The sequence below is a fragment of the Amblyraja radiata genome, chromosome 2 (assembly GCF_010909765.2).
Source record: "Amblyraja radiata isolate CabotCenter1 chromosome 2, sAmbRad1.1.pri, whole genome shotgun sequence".
NCBI lineage: Eukaryota > Metazoa > Chordata > Chondrichthyes > Rajiformes > Rajidae > Amblyraja > Amblyraja radiata.
The window spans coordinates 120530813-120553168 of record NC_045957.1 but is presented as its reverse complement, the minus strand read 5'-3'; the positions used below and the strand labels follow the sequence as shown (position 1 = coordinate 120553168).

General features: G+C 47.1%; 1 protein-coding gene across 1 annotated transcript in view; it reads left to right on the top strand.

Annotated features, from left to right (window-relative positions):
- The first annotated feature begins 4937 nt into the window (after positions 1–4937).
- nphp3 (nephrocystin 3) overlaps positions 4938–22356 on the top strand; it is a 59938-nt gene continuing 42519 nt past the window's right edge. The window contains exons 1-5 of the mRNA XM_033040035.1: positions 4938–5102; positions 8924–9084; positions 10446–10602; positions 18920–18994; positions 21850–22029. Coding sequence (XP_032895926.1) covers positions 4938–5102; positions 8924–9084; positions 10446–10602; positions 18920–18994; positions 21850–22029 — 738 coding nt within the window. The remainder of the gene's footprint in view (positions 5103–8923; positions 9085–10445; positions 10603–18919; positions 18995–21849; positions 22030–22356) is intronic.

The following is a 22356-nucleotide window of genomic DNA, read 5'->3' as shown; positions in this document are numbered from 1 at the left end:
AGGAAAAAAAAAAAAACAAAAAAACAACACAACAGAAAAACAAGGGAGGTGGAATGGGTTACTTGTAATACATCAATGGAGATAGGTTCGTAGGTTATAAAGTATAGTTTTTCATCTGTTCCTGAGTTCAAGTTTCAGCTGGGTCCTCGTGCTGTGCCAATCTATCCCTTCAGATAGTTAATCAATGGAGCCCAAATTTTATAGAAAAGATCTTGTTTGTCCATTAAGACAAGTCTAATTCTTTCTAAGTATAGGGTCTCCGACATTTCCGTAATCCACATTTTAATTGTGGGGGTTGTAGGGCCTATCCAAAATTTTAATATTAATTTTTTTCCGGTTATTATACTGTAATTGAGGAAGTTTCTTTGGTTTGTTGTGAGTGTTAAGCTTTGTTCTGATATTCCAAGTATTATTAATTTTGTGTCTGGGTCCAGTTTTGTATTAATAACTTCTGAAGTTATTTCAAAAATATCTGTCCAGAAATGTTTAAGTTTTATACAGTTTGCAAACGTATGTGTTAAATTAGCCTCTAAATGTAGACATTTATCACAAATAGGAGAGATTTGTGGGAAGATTCTATTTAGTTTTATTTTAGAGAAGTGTAGTCTATGTAAGACCTTGAATTGTATTAAAGTATGTCTGGCATTTAATGAACATTGATGTATTTGTTGTAAACTTTCGTCCCACATATCTTTCGTGATAGGATGACCTATTTCATTTTCCCATTTGTATCTATATGGTTCGGTCGGTGGTACCTCGTTATTTAGTAGGGTGTTATAAATATAAGCTATTAGTTTTTCAGTATTAGGATGCTTGTTCAGACATTCATCAAGAATTTCTGATTCCCTATTCCTGTAAATTTGTGTATTAGATTTAACATAATCTCTAATTTGTAGATATCTGAAGAAATTATTTGAGTGCAGTCCATAATTCAGTTGTAACTCTTGAAATGAAAGAAAAGTACCTTTCCCATAAAGATGTCCTATATTTTTGATTCCATGATTTTTCCATTGTGTGAAACCTTTGTCCATAAAGGATGATTTGAATAAAGGATTATTTACAATGGGAGCACCCGCTGAGTTTCTCCAGCACTTATGTCTACCTTCGATTTTCCAGCATCTGCAGTTCCTTCTTAAACACGTATTGGTTTGTAATTGGCTTCAGTAAAAACAGTGTGTAAGATAGTGCTCGTACAGGAATTCGGTGGGCAGAAGGGTCTGCTGCCGCACTGTATCTCTTTTTCCCTTTAGAGACTTATTGCTTGGCTGACGAGGGAAATTGAGACGCTAGTCAAAAACAAGAAGGATGCATGGGACAGGTATAGGCAGCTGGGATCAAGTGCATTCCTGGAGGAGTTTTGGGAACTAAGGAGTAAACTAAAAAAGGAAATCGGAAGGGCAAAAAGGGGCCAGGAGATAGCTCTGGCGGGTAGCATTAAGGACAATCCCAAAAGATTTTATAAATACGTAAGGGGGAAAAGGGTAACTAGAGAGAGAGTGGGATCTCTCAGGAATCAAAGCGGTCACCTCTGTGTGGAGCCACAGGAGATGGGCAAGGTCCTCAATGAGTATTTCTCCTCTGTATTTACCGAGGAGAAAGACAGTAGGACGGAGAAACTTGGAGCAGTCACTGGAAGTGTCTTTAGAGCAGTCAGGGTTACCGTCGAAGAAGTACTGAAGGTACTGTCGTGTTTGAAGCTAGACAAATCTCCGGGGCCTGATCAGATATATTCGAGGACTTTGCGGGAAACTAGAGAGGAAATTGCAGGAGCCCTGGTTGAAATTTACGAGTCGTCCTTAAATACAGGAGAGGTGCCGGAAAACTGGAGGGTGGCAAATGTTGTGCCTCTTTTCAAGAAGGGCTGCAGGGAAAATGCTGGGAACTATATATATATAATTTGTTTATAGGGACAGTGCATATTAATGAACATTTTGCATGTAAATATGCGAGATTGTAGCCAATCAGTAGCTAATTTCCGTCTCTAGTCCGGTGAGCTTAACATCTGTAGTTGGTAAGTTACTGGAGAGTATTCTGAGGGATAAGATATACAGGCATTTGGATGGGCAAGGGCTGATTAGGGATAGTCAGCATGGTTTTGTACGTGGGAGGTCATGTCTCACAAATCTGATTGATTTTTTTGAAGACGTGACCAAAAAGGTCGATGAGGGCAGAGCTGTAGATGTTGTGTACATGGACTTCAGTAAGGCATTCGACAAGGTTCTGCATGGTAGGCTGTTCTGGAAGGTTAGATCGCATGGGATCCAAGGAGAGATACTGTAGCTGAATGGACAGCAAATTGGCTCCATGGAAGGAAGCAGAGGGTGATGGTGGAAGGTTGCTTCTCAGACTGGAGGCCTGTGACTAGTGGTGTGCCTCGGGGTTCGGTGCTGGGCCCGTTACTGTTTGTCATCTACATCAATGATTTGGATGAGAACATACAGGGCAAGATTAGCAAGTTTGCTGATGATACAAAAGTGATTGGTTTTGCAGATAGTGAAGATGGTTGTGAAAGATTGCAGCAGGATCTGGATCGATTGGCCAGGTGGGCAGAGGAATGGTTGATGGAATTTAATACAGAGAAGTGTGAGGTGTTGCATTTTGGGACGTCGAACAAGGGCAGGACCTACACAGTGAATGGTAGGCCTCTGAGTAGTGTTGTAGAGCAGAGGGATCTAGGAGTACAGGTGCATGGTTCCTTGAAGGTCGAGTCGCATGTAGATAAGGTGGTCAAAAAGGCTTTCGGCACTTTGGCCTTCATCAGTCAAGAGTATTGAGCATAGAAGTTGGGAAGTCATGTTGCAGTTGTATAAGATGTTGGTGAGACCGCATTCAGAATATTGTGTTCAGTTCTGGGCACCACGTTATAGGAAAGATATTGTCAAGCATGAAAGGGATCAGAAAAGATATACGAGAATGTTGCCAGGACTAGAGGGTGTGAGCTATAGGGAGAGGTTGAGTAGGTTGGGTCTCTATTCCATGGAGTGCAGGGGGATGAGGGGTGGATAGAGATGTACAAAATCATGAGAGGAATAGATCGGGTAGATGCACAGAATCTCTTGCCCAGGGTAGGGGAATCGAGGACCAGAGGACATAGGTTCTGACACAGAGAATTCCACAGACTCACCACTCTCTGTGAGAAAAAGTGTTTCCTCGTCTGCGTTCTAAATGGCTTACCCCTTATTCTTAAACTGTGGCCCCTGGTTCTGGACTCCCCCAACGTCGGGAACATGTTTCCTGCCTCTAGCGTGTTCAACCGCTTAATAATCTTATATGTTTCAATAAGATAACCTCTCATCCTTCTAAACTCCAGAGTATACAAGCTCAGCCGCTCCATTCTCTCAGCATATGACAGTCCCGCCATCCCGGGAATTAACCTTGTAAGCCTACGCTGCACTCCCTCAATAGCAAGAATGTCCTTCCTCAAATTAGGCGACCAAAACTGCACACAATACCCCTGGTGTGGTCTCACTAGGGCCCTGTACAACTGCAGAAGGACCTCTTTGCTCCTATATTTAACTCCTCTTGTTATAAAGGCCAACATGCCATTCACTTTCTTCACTGCCTGCTGTACCTGCATGCTTACTTTCATTTGGCAGCATCTGATGCTAGTTTATCCATTCAGGGGGTGGTGGGTGTATGGAACGAGCTGCCATAGGAAGATATGTTTGAGGCAGGGACTATAACAATGTTTAAAAGATACTTGTATTGAAAATGAACGATGCCATGTGCAACTGCAACATAACGTCCCAGAAATAGAGTCATGCAGCAAATTGTTCCTCAACTTCATTGTAAAGGCATGCAGAGAATTGTGGATGCAGCCCAAACCTTCGCACAAACCAACCTCCGTTCCATTGACTCCATCTATACCTCACGCTGCCTCGGCAAGGCCAGCAGCATAATCAAGGACCAGTCGCACCACGGCCACTCCCTCTTCTCCCCTCTCCCATCGGGCAAGAGGTACAGAAGTGTGAAAACGCACACCTCCAGATTCAGGGACAGTTTCTTCACAGCTGTTATCAGGCAACTGAACCGTCCTCTCACCAACTAAAGAGCAGTCCTGAACTACCTCATTGGTGACCCTCGGACTATCCTCGATCAGACTTTACTGGCTTTATCTTGCGCTAAACGTTATTCATTTATCTGTACACTGTGAACGGTTCGATTGTAATCATGTATTGTCTTTCTGCTGAATGGTTAGCATGCAACAAAAGCTTTTCATTGTACCTCGGTACACATGACAATAAACTAAACTGAACTGTACTGAGGTACATGCTTTTATTCAGAGGCTGTGCCCTTTGGTCCTAGACTCTCCCACTATTGGAAACATGTTGGGATATGTGTTAATTTGCTGCTTGGGCTGATGTAACATAATGATGTGTTGTGTCTGTGGGCATGGTGGTACATTGAACAACACAAAGGGTTATGGGTGTATGTGGGTGCACGTAGGTTCACCAGGTTAATTCCCGGGATGGCGGGACTGTCATATGTTGAGAGAATGGAGCGGCTGGGCTTGTACACTCTGGAATTTAGAAGCATGAGCGGGGATCTTATTGAAACATATAAGATTATTAAGGGATTGGATACGCTGATGGCAGGAAACATGTTCCCTATGTTGGGGGAGAGTCCAGAACCAGGGGCCACAGCTTAAGAATAAGTGGTAAGCCATTTAGAACAAAGATGAGGAAAAACTTTTTCACCCAGTTGTGGATATGTGGAATTCTCTGTCTCAGAGGGCAGTGGAGGCCGATTCTCTGGATGCATTCAAGAGAGTTAGATAGAGCTCTTTAAGATAGCGGAGTCAAGGGATATGGTGAGAAGGCAGGAACGGGGTACTGATTGTGGATGATCAGCCATGATCACATTGGATGGCGGTGCTGGCTCGATGGGCCGAATGGCCTACTCCAGCACCTATTGTCTGTTGAGCGGGTGTGGGAGTGATGCTTTATGCCGCTGTCTTCCTCCCTCCAGATGACTGGGATGCGGCTGTCGCAAGTTTGCTGCAGGTCACGCCGTCCCTGCCCCGTAGCCTGTGGAGCAACACCGCGCGCTGCTACCTGATGAACGCGGCAGACACCCAGCCGCAGGTTGACCTCTTCCTCCAGGTACGCCCGCATCTACCAGCAATCAGCAGGCTCATGCATTGTAGATTGGCTGCAAGGAGGGGGGAGGTGTTGGTGGGACTAGCAGGAGGGGGGAGAGGACGGGTTAGGAGGGAAGAGTTTAGTTTAAAGCCCTGTCCCACGGAACGAGTTCATTCCAAGAGCTCTCCTGAGTTTAAAAAAAATCAAACTCATGGTAAGCACGGAGAATGAACGTAGCGGGTACGCCGGAGCTCGGGGACATCTCTTAGCGGCTCTTAACGCTAACAGCAGGTACTCGGGAAGACTTGCTAACAGCAGGTAAGCTCGGGAAGACTCGTGAAGATTTTTCAACATGTTGAAAAATGTCCACGAGAGCCCCGAGTACCGACGAGCGGCCATTACCGTAAATCTCAGAGTTCGAATCTGGGCAAACTCGGGAGAACTCTTGGAATGAACTCGTACCGTGGGACAGGGCTTTTAGTTTAGTTTAGAGATACAGCGCGGAATCGAGTCCGCACCGACCAGCAATCCCCGCACACTAACACTATCCTACACACACACACACACACACACACACACACACGAGTGACAATTTTACATTTTACACCAAGTCAATGATCCAACAAACCTGTACGTCTTTGGCGTGTGGAAGGAAACCGAAGATCTCATACAAAACCTACGCAGGTTATAGGGTGAACGTACAAATGCCATACAGACCGCACCCGTCGTCAGGATCGAACCCGGGTCTCTGGCGCTGTGAGGCAGTAGCTCTACCCGCTGCACCACCGTTTGTAGATTGGCTGCTAGGATTTGGGGCTGGTAGTAGGGTTAGAGGAGCGAAGGTTTAGTTCAGTGACACAGCGAGGAAACAGACCCTTCGGCCCACGCCAACCAACATGCCTCATCTACACTAGTTCCACCTGCCTGTGTTTGGCCTATCTCTATATAACTAAAAGTCTTCGTCTTCGTTTGTGCCCACGCTGCGTCTCTGTGTCAATCTGGTTAATTCCTATCTTCGTCGCAACGCTAGGCCACAGGCTTCCCATTTTCACACATCCTACTCACATTTTTCCCATGGTGGCGATAAACATATTCCCGTCGCATTTCCACCAGTATTTCCGAAGTTATTAATCGTTGAAATTTTAAAAAACAGCCCGATTTCTTTACTCACCCATTTTGGCAAAATAAATCTGAGTGACGTCACAATGCACTCGCAAGGCAGGACGCGCCACTCCGGGAGGCAGGGGCACTCCAGCGCTCCAACCCCCCCCCTCCCCCTCCCGCCCTCAGGAAGGGGTGACATTTTGGGTCAAGACCCTTCTTCAGACTGATGTCAGGGGAGTGGGCAGTACGGAGATAAAATGTAGTCGGGAGACAGTAAGACTGGTGGGAGAACTGGTGGGAGGGGATGGAGAGAGAGGGAATGTTCAGTTCAGTTTTATTTGTCATATGTAGGTTAACACAGGGTCAACGGTACAATGAAATGTTTTTGACAAGACAACGGGTCACCTCAGCAATGATATTACAAGGATCTATTTGATCTATTAGAGAAGTCAATGTTCATACCGCTGGGGTGTAAACCACCCAAGCGAAATATGAGGTGGTGTTCCTCCAATTTGCGCTGGGCCTCACTCTGACAGTGGAGGAGGCCCAGGACAGAAAGGTCAGAATGGGAATGGGAGGGGGAATGAAAGTGTTGAGCAACCAGGAGATCAGGTAGGTTTAGGCAGACTGAGCGTGCACGTGGTCACAGATGCTGCTTGACCTCGTGACACCAACAAACCACATATTGCAACAGTACCCTGTGACGACAAAGGCAAAAGATTGTGAGCAGTAATTCATATTGAACCTCACAGTTGAATCAGTTCTGGTTGCCCCCATTACAGGATGGAGAGGCTTTCGAAAGAGTCCGTAAGAGGTTACTAGTGTGAAAGGGAGACCGATGGTTGGTGTGGACACGACGGAAACGGCCTGTTTCTATGCAATATCTTTTGCAGATTCTATCGCAATGTTTAAGAAACATTTAGACAGGTACATGGACAGGGCAGGTAGAGGGGAGTATGGGCCAAATGCAGACAGGGGGGGACACGTGTAGATGGGACAGGTACACAAAATTGCTGGGGAAACTCAGCGGGTGCAGCAGCATCTATGGAGCGAAGGAAATAGGCGACGTTTCGGGCCGAAACCCTTCTTCAGACTGATGGGGGGTGGGGGGGGGGGGAAGAAAGAAGGAAAAGGGGAGGAGGAGGAGGAGCCCGAGGGCGGGCGGAGGGGAGGGGGGGAGGAGACAGCTAGAGGGTTAAGGAAGGGGAGGAGACAGCAAGGGCTAGCCAAATTGGGAGAATTCAATGTTAATGCCATAAGGACGCAAGGTCCCCAGACGGAATATGAGGTGCTGTTCCTCCAATTTCCGCTGTTGCTCACTCTGGCAATGGAGGAGACCCAGGACAGAGAGGTCGGATTGGGAATGGGAGGGGGAGTTGAAGTGCTGAGCCACCGGGAGGTCAGGTAGGTTATTGCGGACTGAGCGGAGGTGTTCGGCGAAACGATCGCCCAACCTACGCTTGGTCTCACCGATGTAAATCAGCTGACATCTAGAGCAGCGGATGCAGTAGATGAGGTTGGAAGAGATACAGGTGAACCTTTGTCGCACCTGGAACGACTGCTTGGGACCTTGAATGGAGTCGAGGGGGGAGGTGAAGGGACAGGTGTTGCATTTCTTGCGGTTGCAACGGAAAGTGCCCGGGGAGGGGGTGGTGCGGGAGGGAAGGGAAGAATTGACGAGGGAGTTGCGGAGGGAGCGGTCTTTGCGGAAGGCAGACATGGGGGGAGATGGGAAGATGTGGCAAGTGGTGGGGTCACGTTGGAGGTGGCGGAAATGGCGGAGGATTATGTGTTGTATTTGCCGGCTGGTGGGGTGAAAGGTGAGGAGCAGAGGGACTCTGCCCTTGTTGCGTGTGCGGGGATGGGGAGAGAGAGCAGTGTTACGGGGTATGGATGAGACCCTGGTGTGAGCCTCATCTATGGTGGCGGAGGGGAATCCCCGTTCCCTGAAGAACGAGGACATTTCCGATGCCCTGGTATGAAATGTCTCATCCTGGGAACAGATGCGGCGTAGGCGGAGGAATTGGGAGTAGGGGATGGAGTCTTTACAGGGGGCAGGGTGGGAAGACGTGTAGTCCAGATAGCCATGTGAGTCAGTGGGTTTGTAATGTATGTCGGTCAGGAGTCTGTCCCCTGCGATGGAGATGGTGAGGTCAAGGAATGGTAGGGAAAGTCAGAGTGCTGTAGATGGGACATGTTGGTCGGTGTGGGCAAGTTTGGCCGAAGGGCTTGTTTATCTGCTGTATCACTCTATGACTCAATCTCCACCATTTATGGCAGACACGAAATGATAGAATAACTCAGCGGGTCAGGCAGCATCTGTGGAGAACACGGATAGGTGACGTTTCACAGAGTGCTGGAGTAACTCAGCGGGTCAGGCAGCATCTCTGGGGAACATGGATAGGTGACGTTTCACAGAGTGCTGGAGTCACTCAGCGGGTCAGGCAGCATCTCTGGAGAGAAGGAATGGGTGACGTTTCGGGTCGAGTCTGAAGAAGGGTCTCGACCCGAAACGTCACCTATTCCTTCTCTCCCAAGATGCTGCCTGACTCGCTGAGTTACTCCAGCGTTTTGTGTCTACCTTCGATTTTACCAGCATCTGCAGTTCTTTCTTACACATTTCGTCCACCATTCATGGGCTGAGTTCTCTTGTCTACACCCCTTCAACTGTGTGTCAACGGTTTGCTGTTATGGTGAGGATGTGATTGTTATGACAATGTGGCTTCTGGTGCTCACAGGAATACTCTCCGAAGCTGCAAACAATCTGCGAGAGCCTTGGTCACTTTTTCCTCATGGTACATTTCCCAGTGGAGAATTCACACCAATACTTAACGGAGAGAAGGTGGGAGATTGAGAAAAGCTCCTTGTGTCTTGCCTTCCTCGGTGCTGCTTTGCCCAGGTAAGGATATTTATGTAACCATTTAAAAATAAAGATAGACACAGAGTGCTGGAGTAACTCAGCGGGTCAGGCAGCATCTCTGTAGAACATGGATAGGTGACGTTTCACAGAGTGCTGGAATAACTCAGCGGGTCAGGCAGCATCTCTGTAGAACATGGATAGGTGACGTTTCACAGAGTGCTGGAATAACTCAGCGGGTCAGGCAGCATCTGTGGAGAACATGGATAGGTGACATTTCACAGAGTGCTGGAGTAACTCAGCGGGTCAGGCAGCAGCTTGGCGAGAGAAACTGTACAGTGCCTTCCATAGTGTTTGGGACAAAGACCGATCATTTATTTATTTGCCTCTGTACTCCAAACAGATTACAAATAAACACAGAGATGCTGCCTGACCCGCTGAGTTACTCCAGCACAAAGATCCGATAGATCCGCTATAGGATCCTTGCTTCAGCACCTATCCACTCGTCACTTTACTTTCATTTTTCATGTGTTTTGTGTCTTATGACTGTTGGCAGATCAATTTCCCTCCTGGGATAAATAAAATTCTATTGTATCATTTCGTACACTGGGGTGGGAGATTGCAACCTTCAGGTGGTCCTCCCTGTTTCGACGAATGCAATCAACCTGGCATGCACAAACAAGATCAAACAGAACAAGTTGTCTTACAACTTTAGGCTGTACACGCCGTACGCAAGAAGAAGAAGATTTTGTACACTAAACTAAACCAGAGAAGGTTATTGGCTGCAACCTTCCATCCATTGATGAACTGTACACTGCAAGGGCCAGGAAGCGAGTGGGTAAGATCATCTCTGACCCCTCTCACCCTGGCCACAAACTCTTTGAATCACTTCCCTCTGGAAGGCGACTCCGGACTGTCAAAGCTGCCACAGCCAGACATAAAAACAGCTTTTATCCACGAGTAGTTGCTCTACTCAACAGCCAAAAATCTGTAGCCTCCCTTTGATCTGGTATTTTGTTGGTTCACATGCTTGATCAATGGTGTTTTATCGTTAATGTTTTATTATTATTAGTGTTTTCTGGGTCATTCGTAACTGTCACTGTATGTCATGTTGTTACTTGTGGGCGGAGCACCAAGGCAAATTCAATACTTGGCCAGTAAACTTACTTACTTACTTAAACCTCATAAGGTTATGTGATAGGAGCAGAATTAGGCCATTTGGCCCATCAAGTCTACTTTGCCATTCAAACGTGTGATCTATCTCTCCATCCCAACCCCATTCTCCTGCCTTCTCCCCATAACCCCTGACACCCGTACTGATCAAATAAACCAATTTAGCGCACCCTCCAGTGTTTTTGCTTTAGAACTGTGATCCTTGGGCTTTTTTTCCCTGTTTGCACAAGATCCATGGAAGAGGACTGCGAAGAATGTTTCCTGAAGAACTCTGAGACCAAACCTCTGGTGATCTACCACAGCCTGTCAGAGACTGGTGGCGGTTCTGAGGAAGCGCTCCGACTGATCGGAAAAATATCGGATGCAAATGATTCCCAACGAGCCAAGGTGATGTGTGCAGCGATGGGGAACTCTGGCTGGAGGGTCCTGTCGCTCATTGTACTTTGACTTTTCTTCGAAATGTAATTAGCTGGAAAGGGTGCAGAGAAGATTTACAAGGATGTTGCCAGCACTAGAGGGCGTGAGCTATAGGGAGAGGTTGAGTGGGCTGTGTCTCTATTCCATGGATGATACAAAAGTGAGTGGTTTTGCAGATAGTGAAGATGGTTGTGAACGATTGCAGCAGGATCTGGATCGATTGGCAAGGTGGGCGGAGGAATGGTTGATGGAATTTAATACAGAAAAGTGTGAGGTGTTGCATTTTGGGACGTCGAACAAGGGCAGGACCTACACAGTAAATGGTCGGCCTCTGGGTTGTGTTGTAGAGCAGTGGGATCTAGGAGTACAGGTGCATGGTTCCTTGAAGGTCGAGTCGCAGGTAGATACAATACAATACAATACCTTTTATTTGTCATTTGAACCTCACATGAGGTTCAAACGAAATTTGGTTTCTGCAGCCATACAAAAAAAGAACCAAGACACATACCAACACAATTCAATTCACATAAACATCCATCACAGTGAGTCCTCCTCACTGTGATGGAAGGCAAAACTTAATCATATCTCTCCCCTGCACTCCCCTCTCCCCCCATGTCAGAGTCAAAGACAGAGTCAAAGCCCCCGGCGGGCGATGTTAAATGTCCCGCAGCCATTAAAGCCACGCCGGGTGATGCAAGGCCACGCACAGGGTCTTGGTGTTGGAGCCCCGGCGGGCTCTTGGTGTTGGAGCCCCGGCGGGCGCTCACAAAGTCCCGCAGCCATTCCAAGCCGCGCGGGGCGGTGATGTAGACCCCGCTCCAGGTAATCTTCAACCCCGCAACTCGGGCGGGAGATGTCGCCGTTGCGGAAGCCCTGAAAAACGGTCTCCCACCAGGGACCCGCGGGCTCCCGGTATTACTGTCCACAGATCTGCGGTAGGAGCTTCCGATAAGTTGGTCAACAAGGCTTTTGGCAATTTGGCCTTCATCAGTCAGAGTATTGCGTTGGGAGGTCATGTTGCAGTTGTATAAGACGTTGGTGAGCGCATTTAGAATATTGCGTTCAGTTCTGGGTTCATGTAAAAGGAAAGATATTGTCAAGCTTGAAAGGGTTCAGAAAAGATTTACGAGGATGTAGCCAGGACTAAAGGGTGTGAGCTAGAGGGAGAGGTTGAGGAGGCTGGGTCTCTATTCCATGGAGCACAGGAGGATGAGGGGTGATCTTATAGAGGTGTAGAAAATCGGGAGGAATAGATCGGGTAGATGCACAGAGTCTCTTGCCCAGAGTAGGGGAATTCAGGACTAGAGGGCATAGGTTGAAGGTGAAGGGGAAAAGATTTAATAGGAATCTGAGGGGTAACTTTTCCACACAGAGGGTGGTGGGTGTATGGAACAAGCTGCCAGAGGAGGTAGTTGAGGCTGGGACTATCCCATCGTTTAAGAAACTGTTGGACAGGTACATGGATAGGACAGGTTTGGAGAGTTATGGATCAAACGCAGGCAAGTGGGACGTGTAGCTGGGACATTGTTGGCCGGTGTGGGCCAGTTGGGCCAGTTGGGCCGAAGGGCCTGTTTCCACACTGTGTTACTCTATGACTCTAAGACTACTCAATTAAACTTTTAGCCTCTTATTGGGGCAGAATTAGGCCATTCTTCCCATCGAGTCTAAGTTCATGTCTAGGAAAGAACTGCAGATGCTGGTTTAAATCGAAGCTAGACACACAATGCTGGAGCAGAATCGGGTCCCTCAGTCTGAAGAAGGGTCTCGACCCGAAACGTCACCCAGTTCCTCCTCTCCAGAAACGCTGCATGTCCCGCTGAGTTACTTCAGCATTTTGTATCTACGAGTCTAAGTTCATGTTCATACGTGATAATAGCAACGTTAGCCTGTCAATAATAGTGGCTGCTCTTTCCACTTGGATTATTGCACTATGATCATAAAGGAACTGCAGATGTTGGACAATCGAAGGTAGACAAAAATGCTGGAGAAACTCAGCAGGTGCGGCAGCATCTATGGAGCGAAGTAAATAGGACGCATTGCATTATGAAATGTTTTGCCTCATAAAGGAGCAGACTTAGACCATTCAGCCCATCATGTCTACTCCGCCATTCTATCATGGCTGATCTATCTCTCCCTCCCAACCCCATTCTCCTGCCTTCACCCCATAACCCCTGACACCCGTACTAATCAAGAACCTGTCAATCTCTGCCTTAAATATATCCACTGACTTGGCCTCCACAGCCCTCTGTGGCAATGACTTCCACAGATTAACTGCCCTCTGACTAAAGAAGTTCCTCCTCACCTCCTTTCTAAAGGAGCGCCCTTTAATTCTGAGGCTGTGACCTCTAGTCCTAGACTCTTCCACTAGTGGAAACACCCTGTCCACATCCACTATATCCAGGCCTTTCACTATTTCACTGGCCTCCCACCACTGCATGTGGTTCTGTGCCTCATTCAATAAATAGCACGATACTTAACGTTTGTGGGGAAAGCCGTGTTGACTCTGGACTGCCTGACCTGCTGAGTTACTCCTGCATTTTGTGTCTATCTTTGACAAACCACACTGCTTCTGAGGCTCACTTAGTAAGCCCTAAAAACCCAAACATCTTGGATCAGTCATGGCAACTTTCAGATTCAATATGTTTACAGTGTTATAATGACGTAGATGGAGGCAGTTGAGCCCAGGCTTCCAGCAGTCCCGTTCCCCTAGGCCAGGGGTGGGGAACCTGCGGCCTTAAGGCCCAATGCGGCCTTCTAGCCCATTTAGTGCGGCCTTTTGAATGAATCCAAATTTTGTAGAACAGATCCTTTTATTTTTATTAATATGTTTTTAGTTCGTCTTTTATTATTTTAATTTTAATCTTAAAATTAACTTATTTAAAATACCAAAGAGTAAAAGAAGATTCAACAAAATAATCCTCCCCGACTGACGGTCACAATTAAAACATTAGCAAGTCATGAGGGTTATTTTAACAAAATAATGGACATTTTGAAGTACATCTAATTGAAGTTTCTTGGATGTGGCCTTATTAGATTACAGCTAACTTGATGCGGCATTCCAACATGAAAAGTTTCCCCACCCCTGCCCTAGGTTTTCCTTCAAAACTATTTTTTTTCCTCTCGTGCTTATTTTATTGGTAGTAACGAAAGCAAACTCAATGCTAGCATTTATTTCAAGGGGGCTTGTATACAAAAACAGGGATGCAATGCTGAGGCTCTATAAGGCGCTGGTCAGGCCGCATTTGGAATATTGTGAGCAGTTTTGGACCCCATATCTGAGGAAGGATGTGCGGGCTCTGGAGAGGGTCCAGAGGAGGTTTACTAGAATTATCCCAGGAATTACCAGGTTAACATATGATGAGCGTTTGACGGCACTGGGCCTGTACTTGCAGGAGTTTAGAAGAATGAAAAGGGGATCTCATTGAAACGTACAGAATAGTGAAAGGCCTGGTTAGAGTGGATGTGGGGAGGATGTTTCCACTAGTGGGAGAGTCTAGGACTAGAGATCACTAGAGCTCAGAAATAAAGGACGCTCTTTGAGGAAGGAGATGAGGACACATTTCTTTAGTCAGAGGGTGGTGAATCTGTGGCATTCTTTGCCACAGAAGGCTGTGGAGGCCAAGTCAGTGGATATTTTCAAGGTAGAGATAGACAGATTCTTGATTAGTACGGGTGTCAGGGGTTATGGGGAGAAGGCAGGAAAATGGGGTTAGGAGAAAGAGAGAGATCAGCCATGATTGAATGTCGGAGTAGACTTGAAGGGCTGAATTGGCTAATTCTACTCCTATTCCCTATGACCTTGTAAACTATCTATTTTCTCTTGTGCCTATATTATCAAGCCCGATTCTCCTATTACCCGCCTGTATTCGCGGTAATTCACAGTAGCTAACATAGACACAGTGCGGAAACAGGCCCTTTGGCCCACCCAGTCTGCGCCGACCAGCGATCACCCCGCACACTAACACTTTTGGTACACACATAGGGACAATTTATAATTTTTCTAAAGCTAATTAACCCACAAACCTGCACGTCTTCGGGATGTGGGAGGAAACCAGAGCGCCCAGAGAAAACCCACGCAGGTCACAGGGTGAACGTGCAAACTCCGTACAGACAGCACCCGTAGTCAGGATGGAACCCGGGACTCTGGCGCTGTGAGGCAGCAACTCTACTGCACTAAATAAATTTAAACAAATACATTTGCATTATGACAATATGCATACTGATGTGTATCAATAGACAATAGGTGCAGGAGTAGGCCATTCGGCACTTTGAGCCAGCACCGCCATTCAATGTGATCATGGCTGATCATCCCCAATCAGTACCCCGTTCCTGCCTTCTCCCCATATCCCCTGACTCCACTATTTTTAAGAGCCCTATCTAGCTCTCTCTTGAAAGATCAAATTATAACAATTAAAGTCGAGAAAAATGTTGTAGGCACAAAATGCTGGAGTAACTCAGCGGGACAGGCAGCATCTATGGTGAGAAGGAATGGGCGATGTTTCGGGTCGAGACCCTTCTTCAGACCGATGTCAGGGGAGGGGGCGGGACAGAGATAGAATGTAGTCGGAGACAGTAAGACTGGTGGGAGAACTGGGAAGCGGGAGGGGATGGAGAGAGAGAGGGAAAGCAAGGGCTATCTGAAGTTAGAGAAGTCAATGTTCATACCGCTGGGGTGTAAGCTGCCCGAGCGAAATATGAGGTGCTGCTGCTCCAATTTGCGCTAGGCCTCACTCTGACAATGGAGGAGGCGCAGGACAGAAAGATCAGATTGGGAATGGGAGGGGGAGTTGAAATGCTGGTCCGCCGGAGTAAAATGTGCTTTAAATGGGTGAATTATGCCTTTCAAAGAATCTATCGTATATTGAAAACAATCAAAGCTATCGTGTGTGTTAAATACATATTGTTAACTTGTATGAAATGTAAAAATGGATCTTAAAGTGCAGTTAAAATACTAAAACAATCTAATTGCGAGTAATTGCTAACTGTACTGCGCATTTGATTTTAACCTGTCTAACATTGTTTTAATGCAGCATGGATGAATTTATGGTATGCATTTTCTGCTATATTTTAAGTGTAAGTATCCTGTTGTGGTGAAGCCATTTCAACAAAGCATTCTGAAAGTCTTCTGATCTGAAATCTGTGCTGTCATTTATTGGCAGTCCTGGGCTTGCGTAGCTGTTAAGGGCCTGTCCCACTTACGCGACCTTTTCGGCGACTGCCGGCACCCGTCATCGGTCTCCGAAAATTTCCAACATGTTGAAAATTCAGCAGCGACCAGAAAGACGCTACGGAGACGTCTTTGGAGACCTCTCGCGACCATAGGAGACTTCTCACAACCATACGGTCGTGAGCGGTCTCCGAATAGTCGTTGCGCCTTTCTGGTCGCCGTTGAATTTTCAACATGTTGCAAACGTTCGTCGATCTATGACGGGTGCTGGCAGTCGCCTGTAAAGGTCGTAAGTGGGACATGCCCGTTACTGACATCTTAAATAAATGAGTGAAATATAGTGCTGAAACTGAACTCTGCAGTACCAGGAAATTATTCAATTTCCCTTTATCCCCCCCTTCTTCCCCCCCCCGTTCCCCTCCCCCCGTCCCATTCCATATCCCTCCCTCCGGCTTCACATCTCACTCCTCCACTTCTCTCTTTACCTGACACTCTTTTGTCTCCTTTTCACCTCCAGCCTTTGTCACTTACTCCGCCCATCTGTCCATCCCCCCCCACCCCATCACCTGTATCCACCCATCACTAGCCAGGCTTTGCCCCCCCCCCACCCCCCCCACCTCTCTTTCCCAGCTTTCTCCCCCGTACTCCATCGGGGTCCCCAATGTGATCATGGCTGATCATCCACAATCAGTACCCCGTTCCTGCCTTCTCCCCATATCCCCTGACTACGCTATCTTTACGAGCCCTATCTAGCTCTCTCTTGAAAGTATCCAGAGAACCGGCCTCCACCGCCCTCTGAGGCAAATAATTCCACACTCACAACTCTGTATGAAAATGTTTTTCCTCGTCTCCGTTCTAAATGGCTTACGCCTTATTCTTAAACTGCGTGGCCTCTGGTTCTGGACTCCCCCAACATTGGAGGGAGCAGCTGCCTCCGATGTTGCAGGAGACCAGAACCAGGGGTCCAGATATATGGGTATAAGGAAGGCATTCCTGCCTCTAGCGTGTCCAAACCCTTAATAATCTTATATGTTTCAATAAGATCTCCTCTCAGCCTTCTAAACCTCAGCGTATACAACCCCAGCCGCTCCATTCTCTCAGCACATGACAGTCCCACCATCCCATGAATTAACCTTATAAACCTACGCTGCACTCCCTCAATAGCAAGAATGTCCTTCCTCAAATTAGGGGACCAAAACTGCACACAGTACTCCAGGTGTGGTCTCACTAGGGCTCTGTACAACTGCAGAAGGACCTCTTTGCTCCTATACTCAACTGCTCTTGTCATGAAGACCAACATGCAATTCGCTTTCTTCACTGCTGTACCTGCATGCTTACTTTCTTGGACTGATGAACAAGGACCCACAGATCCCGTTGTACTTCCTCTTTTCCCAACTTGACACCATTTACATAATAATCTGCCTTCCTGGTTTTACTACCAAAGTGGATAACCTCACATTTATCTGCATTAAACTACATCTGCCATGCATCTGCCCACTCACCCAACCTGTCCATGTCACCCTGCATCCTCATAGCATCCACCTCACAGTTCGCAAGCTTAATTCCTTAGCTTTTTGTTATTAACTCTGGAACGTTATTTTCCAAATACTTATATCCAGTTCCCTTTAAAAGCTGTGATTGGGTCTACACTTGCTGGAGTAACTCAGCGGGTCAGGCAGCATCTGTGGAGAACATGGATAGGTGACGTTTCACAGAGTGCTGGAGTAACTTAGCGGGTCAGGCAGCATCTGTGGAGAACGTGGATAGGTGACGTTTCACAAAGTGCTGGAGGTAAGCATGCAGGTACAGCAGGCAGTGAAGAAAGCGAATGGCATGTTGGCCTTTATAACAAGAGGAGTTGAGTATAGGAGTTGAGTATAGGAGCAAAGAGGTCCTTCTGCAGTTGTACAGAGCCCTAGTGAGACCACACCTGGAGTATTGTGTGCAGTTTTTGTCCCCTAATTTGAGGAAGGACATTCTTGCTATTGAGGGAGTGCAGCGTAGGTTTACAAGGTTAATTCCCGCGATGGCAGGACTGTCATATGCTGAGAGAATGGAGCAGCTGGGCTTTTACTCTCTGGAGTTTAGAAGGATGCGCGGGGATCTCATTGAAACATATAAGATTGTTAAGGGTTTGGACACGCTGGAGGCAGGAAACATTTTCCCGATGTTGGGCGAGTCCAGACCAGGGGCTACAGTTTAAGAATAAGGAGTAAGCCATTTAGAACGGAGCCGAGGAACAATTTTTCTCACAGGGAGTGGTGAGTCTGTGGAATTCTCTGCCTCAGAGGGCGGTGGAGACAGGTTCATTGCTTTCAAGAGAGAGCTAGATAGGGCTCTTAAAAATAGCGTCAGGGGATATGGGGAGAAGGCAGGAACGGGGTACTGATTGGGGATGATCAGCCATGATCACATTGAATGACGGTGCTGGCTCGAAGGGCCGAATGGCCTACTCCTACACCTATTGTCTATTGTCTATCTGTGGAGAACACGGATAGGTGACGTTTCACAGAGTGCTGGAGTAACTCAGCGGGTCAGGCAGCATCTGTGGAGAACATGGATAGGTGACGTTTCACAGAGTGCTGGAGTAGCTCAGCGGGTCAGGCAGCATCTGTGGAGAACATGGATAGGTGACGTTTCACCTAGTGCTGGAGTAACTCAGCGGGTCAGGCAGCATCTGTGGAGAACATGGCATGGTTTCACCAAGCCGCCAAAAATCTATGTCCTCTGGTTCCAGATCTTTCTGTTGATATGAACAGTTTCCTGTAGACTTTAGAGATACAACGCAGAAACAGGCCTTTCGACCTCAGGCCAGCGATCACCACATTCACTAGGACCATCCCACACAAGAGGCAAATCACAATTATACCGAAAACGCACGCAGGTCATGGGGAGAACGTACAAACTCCGTACTGACAGCACCCGTAGTCAGTATTGAACCTGGTGCTGTGAGGCAGCAACTCTACCGCTGCACCACCTTGCCACATCTTGAATGGAGCTGCTCCCAACCATGTTCTGATGTGCCCCGATAAAATGCCTTCCTTATATCCATCTTGTCTTAAATCGTTGTCTTGAGTGTCTCAGCTGAACCATTAATAATTTCTATTATTTATTTAATAGATCATCGAAGATGATGGAAATGCAGAGGAGGGCGCAAAGAAAATATTTGCCCAAATAGAAAAGATCATCAAGCAGGTAATGTACAGATTAAAACTGAATGAATAAATAAAGGAGGTGGACAAAAATGCTGGAGCAACTCAGCGGGTGAGGCAGCATCTATGGAGCGAATGCTGGCTCTCCCGCTGAGTTTCTCCAGCATTTTTGTCCACCTTCGATTTTTCCAGCAACTGCAGTTCCTTCTTGAATAAATAAAGGATGTTATTTACATTTTCAGACAGTGATACAGCGTGGAAACAGGTCCTTCGGCCCAACTTCACCACACTGGCCAACAATGTCCCATCTACACTTGTCCTACCTGCCTGCCCTTTGGCCCATATCTCTCTAAAAGTCCTATCCATGTAGATGCCAATATTATGATAGTCCCTGCATCAATTATTAATGTTTGATGTGTCATTCTTAACTGTCACTGTATGTCATGTTGTCACTTGTGGGTGGAGCACCAAGGCAAATTCCTTGTATGTGAATACTTGGCCAATAAATTTATTCATTCATTCATTCATCAAATAGAGAGAGAGTTCAAGAGAGAGAGTTTATTGTCATGTGTCCCTGATAGGACAATGAAATTCTTGCTTTGCTTTAGCACACCAGAACATAGTAGGCATGAATACAGAACAGATCAGTGTGTCCATATACCATTGTATAAATATATACACACATGAATAAATACACAGATAAAGTGCAAATAAACAGATTATGGGCTATTAATGTTCAGAGTTTTGTCCGAGCCGAGTTTAATAGCCTGAAGGCTGTGGGGAAGCAGCTATTCCTGAAACTGGTCATTGCAGTCTTCAGGCTCCTGTACCTTCTACCTGAAGGTAGCGGGGAGATGAGTGAGTGGCCAGGATGGTGTGGGTCCTTGATGATGCTGCCAGCCTTTTTGAGGCAGCGACTGCGATAGATCCCCTCGATGGAAGGGAGGTCAGAGCCGGTGATGCACTGGGCAGTGTTTACTACTTTTTGTAGTCTTTTTCGCTCCAGGGCGCTCAAGTTTCCGAACCAAGCCACGATGCAACTGGTCAGCATGCTCTCCACTGTGCACCTGTAGAAGTTAGAGAGAGTCCTCCTTGACATCCCGACTCTCTGTAACCTTCTCAGGAAGTAGAGGCGCTGATGTGCTTTCTTTATGATTACATCAGTGTTCTCGGACATCCTCCAGCAGTTCGTTCCATACACCCACCACCCTTTCTCTAAAAAGGTTACCCCTCAGGTTCCTCTTAAATCTTTCCCCCCCCTCACCTTAAACCTCTGTCCTCTGGTTCTCGATTCCTCCTACTCTGGGCATAATACTGTGCATTTACCTGACCTATTCCTCTTATGATTTTGTACACCTCTATAAGGTCACCCATCATCCTCCTGCGCTTCGAGGAATAAAATCCTAGCCTAGCCCTGGGTGTTAAGAATAAGGAGACGAGAAAACACTTTTTCTCACAGAGAGTGGTGAGTCTGTGGAATTCTCTGCCTCAGAGGGCGGTGGTGGCAGGTTCTCTGGATGCTTTCAAGAGAGAGCTAGATAGGGCTCTTAAAGATAGTGGAGTCAGGGGATATGGGGAGAAGGCAGGAACGGGGTACTGATTGTGGATGATCAGCCATGATCACATTGAATGGCGGTGTGGGCTCGAAGGGCCGTATGGCCTACTCCTGCACCTATTGTCTATTGTCTATTGTCACTCCAAAGACCTGCAGGTTTGTAGGTTAATTGGCTTGGTATAAATGTAAATTGTCCCGAGTGTGCGTAGGGTAGTGTTAATGTGCAGGGATTGCTGGACAGTGTGGACTAGGTGAGCTGAAGGGCCTGTTTCTAGGCTGAATCTCTAAATTAAACTGCAATATGACCTCCTAACTTCTATATTCGATACACTAACTGATGAAGGACAATGTTTCAGAAGCCTTCTTAACCAACCTGAAAGTGTGATGCCACTTTCAATGAACTATTTACCAGCTCTCCTAGATCCCTCTGCTCTGCACTACCCAGAGCCCTACCAATCACTGTGTAGGTCCTGCCCTAGTTAGACTTCCCAAAATGCAACGCCTCACACTTCTCTGTATTAAATTCCATCAACCATTCCTCAGCCCACCTGGCCAATCGATCCAGATCCTGCTGCAATCTTTCACAGCCATCTTCACTCTATGTAATGTCACCTACTTTAATATCATCATCAAACTTGCTAATCTTGCCCTGTATGTTCTCATCCACATCATTGATGTAGATGACAAACAGTAACGGGCCCAGCACCAAACCCTGAGGCACACCACTAGTCACAGGCCTCCAGTCCGAGAAGCAACGTTCCACCATCACCCTCTGCTTCCTTCCATGGAGCCAATTTGCTGTCCATTCAGCTATCTCTCCTTGGATCCCATGCGATGTAACCTTCTAGAGCAGCCCACCATGCGGAACGCCTTACTGAAGTCCATGTACACATCATCTACAGCTCTGCCCTCATCAACCTTTTTGGTCACACCCTCAAGAATCTCAATCAGATTTGTGAGACACGACCTCCCACATACAAAACCATGCTGACCTAATCAGCCCTTGTCCATCTAAGTGCATGTATAATCATTTTGATGTCCTGATATCAAGCACCAGTTAAAAAAACTTTGGTGTGTATGAAGGAACTGCAGATGCTGGTTTGAACTGAAGATAGACACAAAAATGTTGGAGTAGCTCAGCGGGTCAGTCAGCATCTCTGGAGAGAAGGAATGGGTGACGTTTCTGGTCTAGACCCTTCTTCAGCCTGAAGAAACGTCACCCATTCCTTCTCTCCAGAGATGCTTGCCTGCCCATTCCTTCTCTCCAGAGATGCTTGCCTGCCTGCCCCGCTGAGCTACTCCAGCTTTTTTTGTGTCTTAAAACCTTTTGATCTTTGGTTCAGGAATTGCTGGGCTGGGAAAGCGCAAACCTTGAAAACAAGGATTCCGGATTGAAGGATGATTCCACGAACTGGGAAGAGGAGGACTTTGGAGATACCATCTGGGATATGCACGAAGAGCAGGGGCAGTTGGAAGCGTTTCAAGCTGCTTGTGGGAACACCTCCGAATTGGGATTTGACAAGGTACATCTTCACTTACACTTATATTACGAGACTAAGTGGGACCCGTTGGGTCCCAGTCACACGGGAGAGGGAGGGGGTGTGGGGGAGGGGGGGTGTGTGGGGGGGGGGGGGTTGTGTGGGGAAGGGCGGGTTGGGGGTTGTGGGGAGGGGTTGTGTGGGGGAGGGGTTCTGTGGGGCGAGTGGTGTGTGGGGGATGGGTTGTGTGGGGGTGTGGGGTGAGAGCACCACACAACAGTAAAATGGTACAGTAACATTAGTCCCTGGAGAGATAGGAGTTTACAGTCCTGATGGCCTCTGGGGAGAAACTTCTTCTCATCCTCCGTTTTC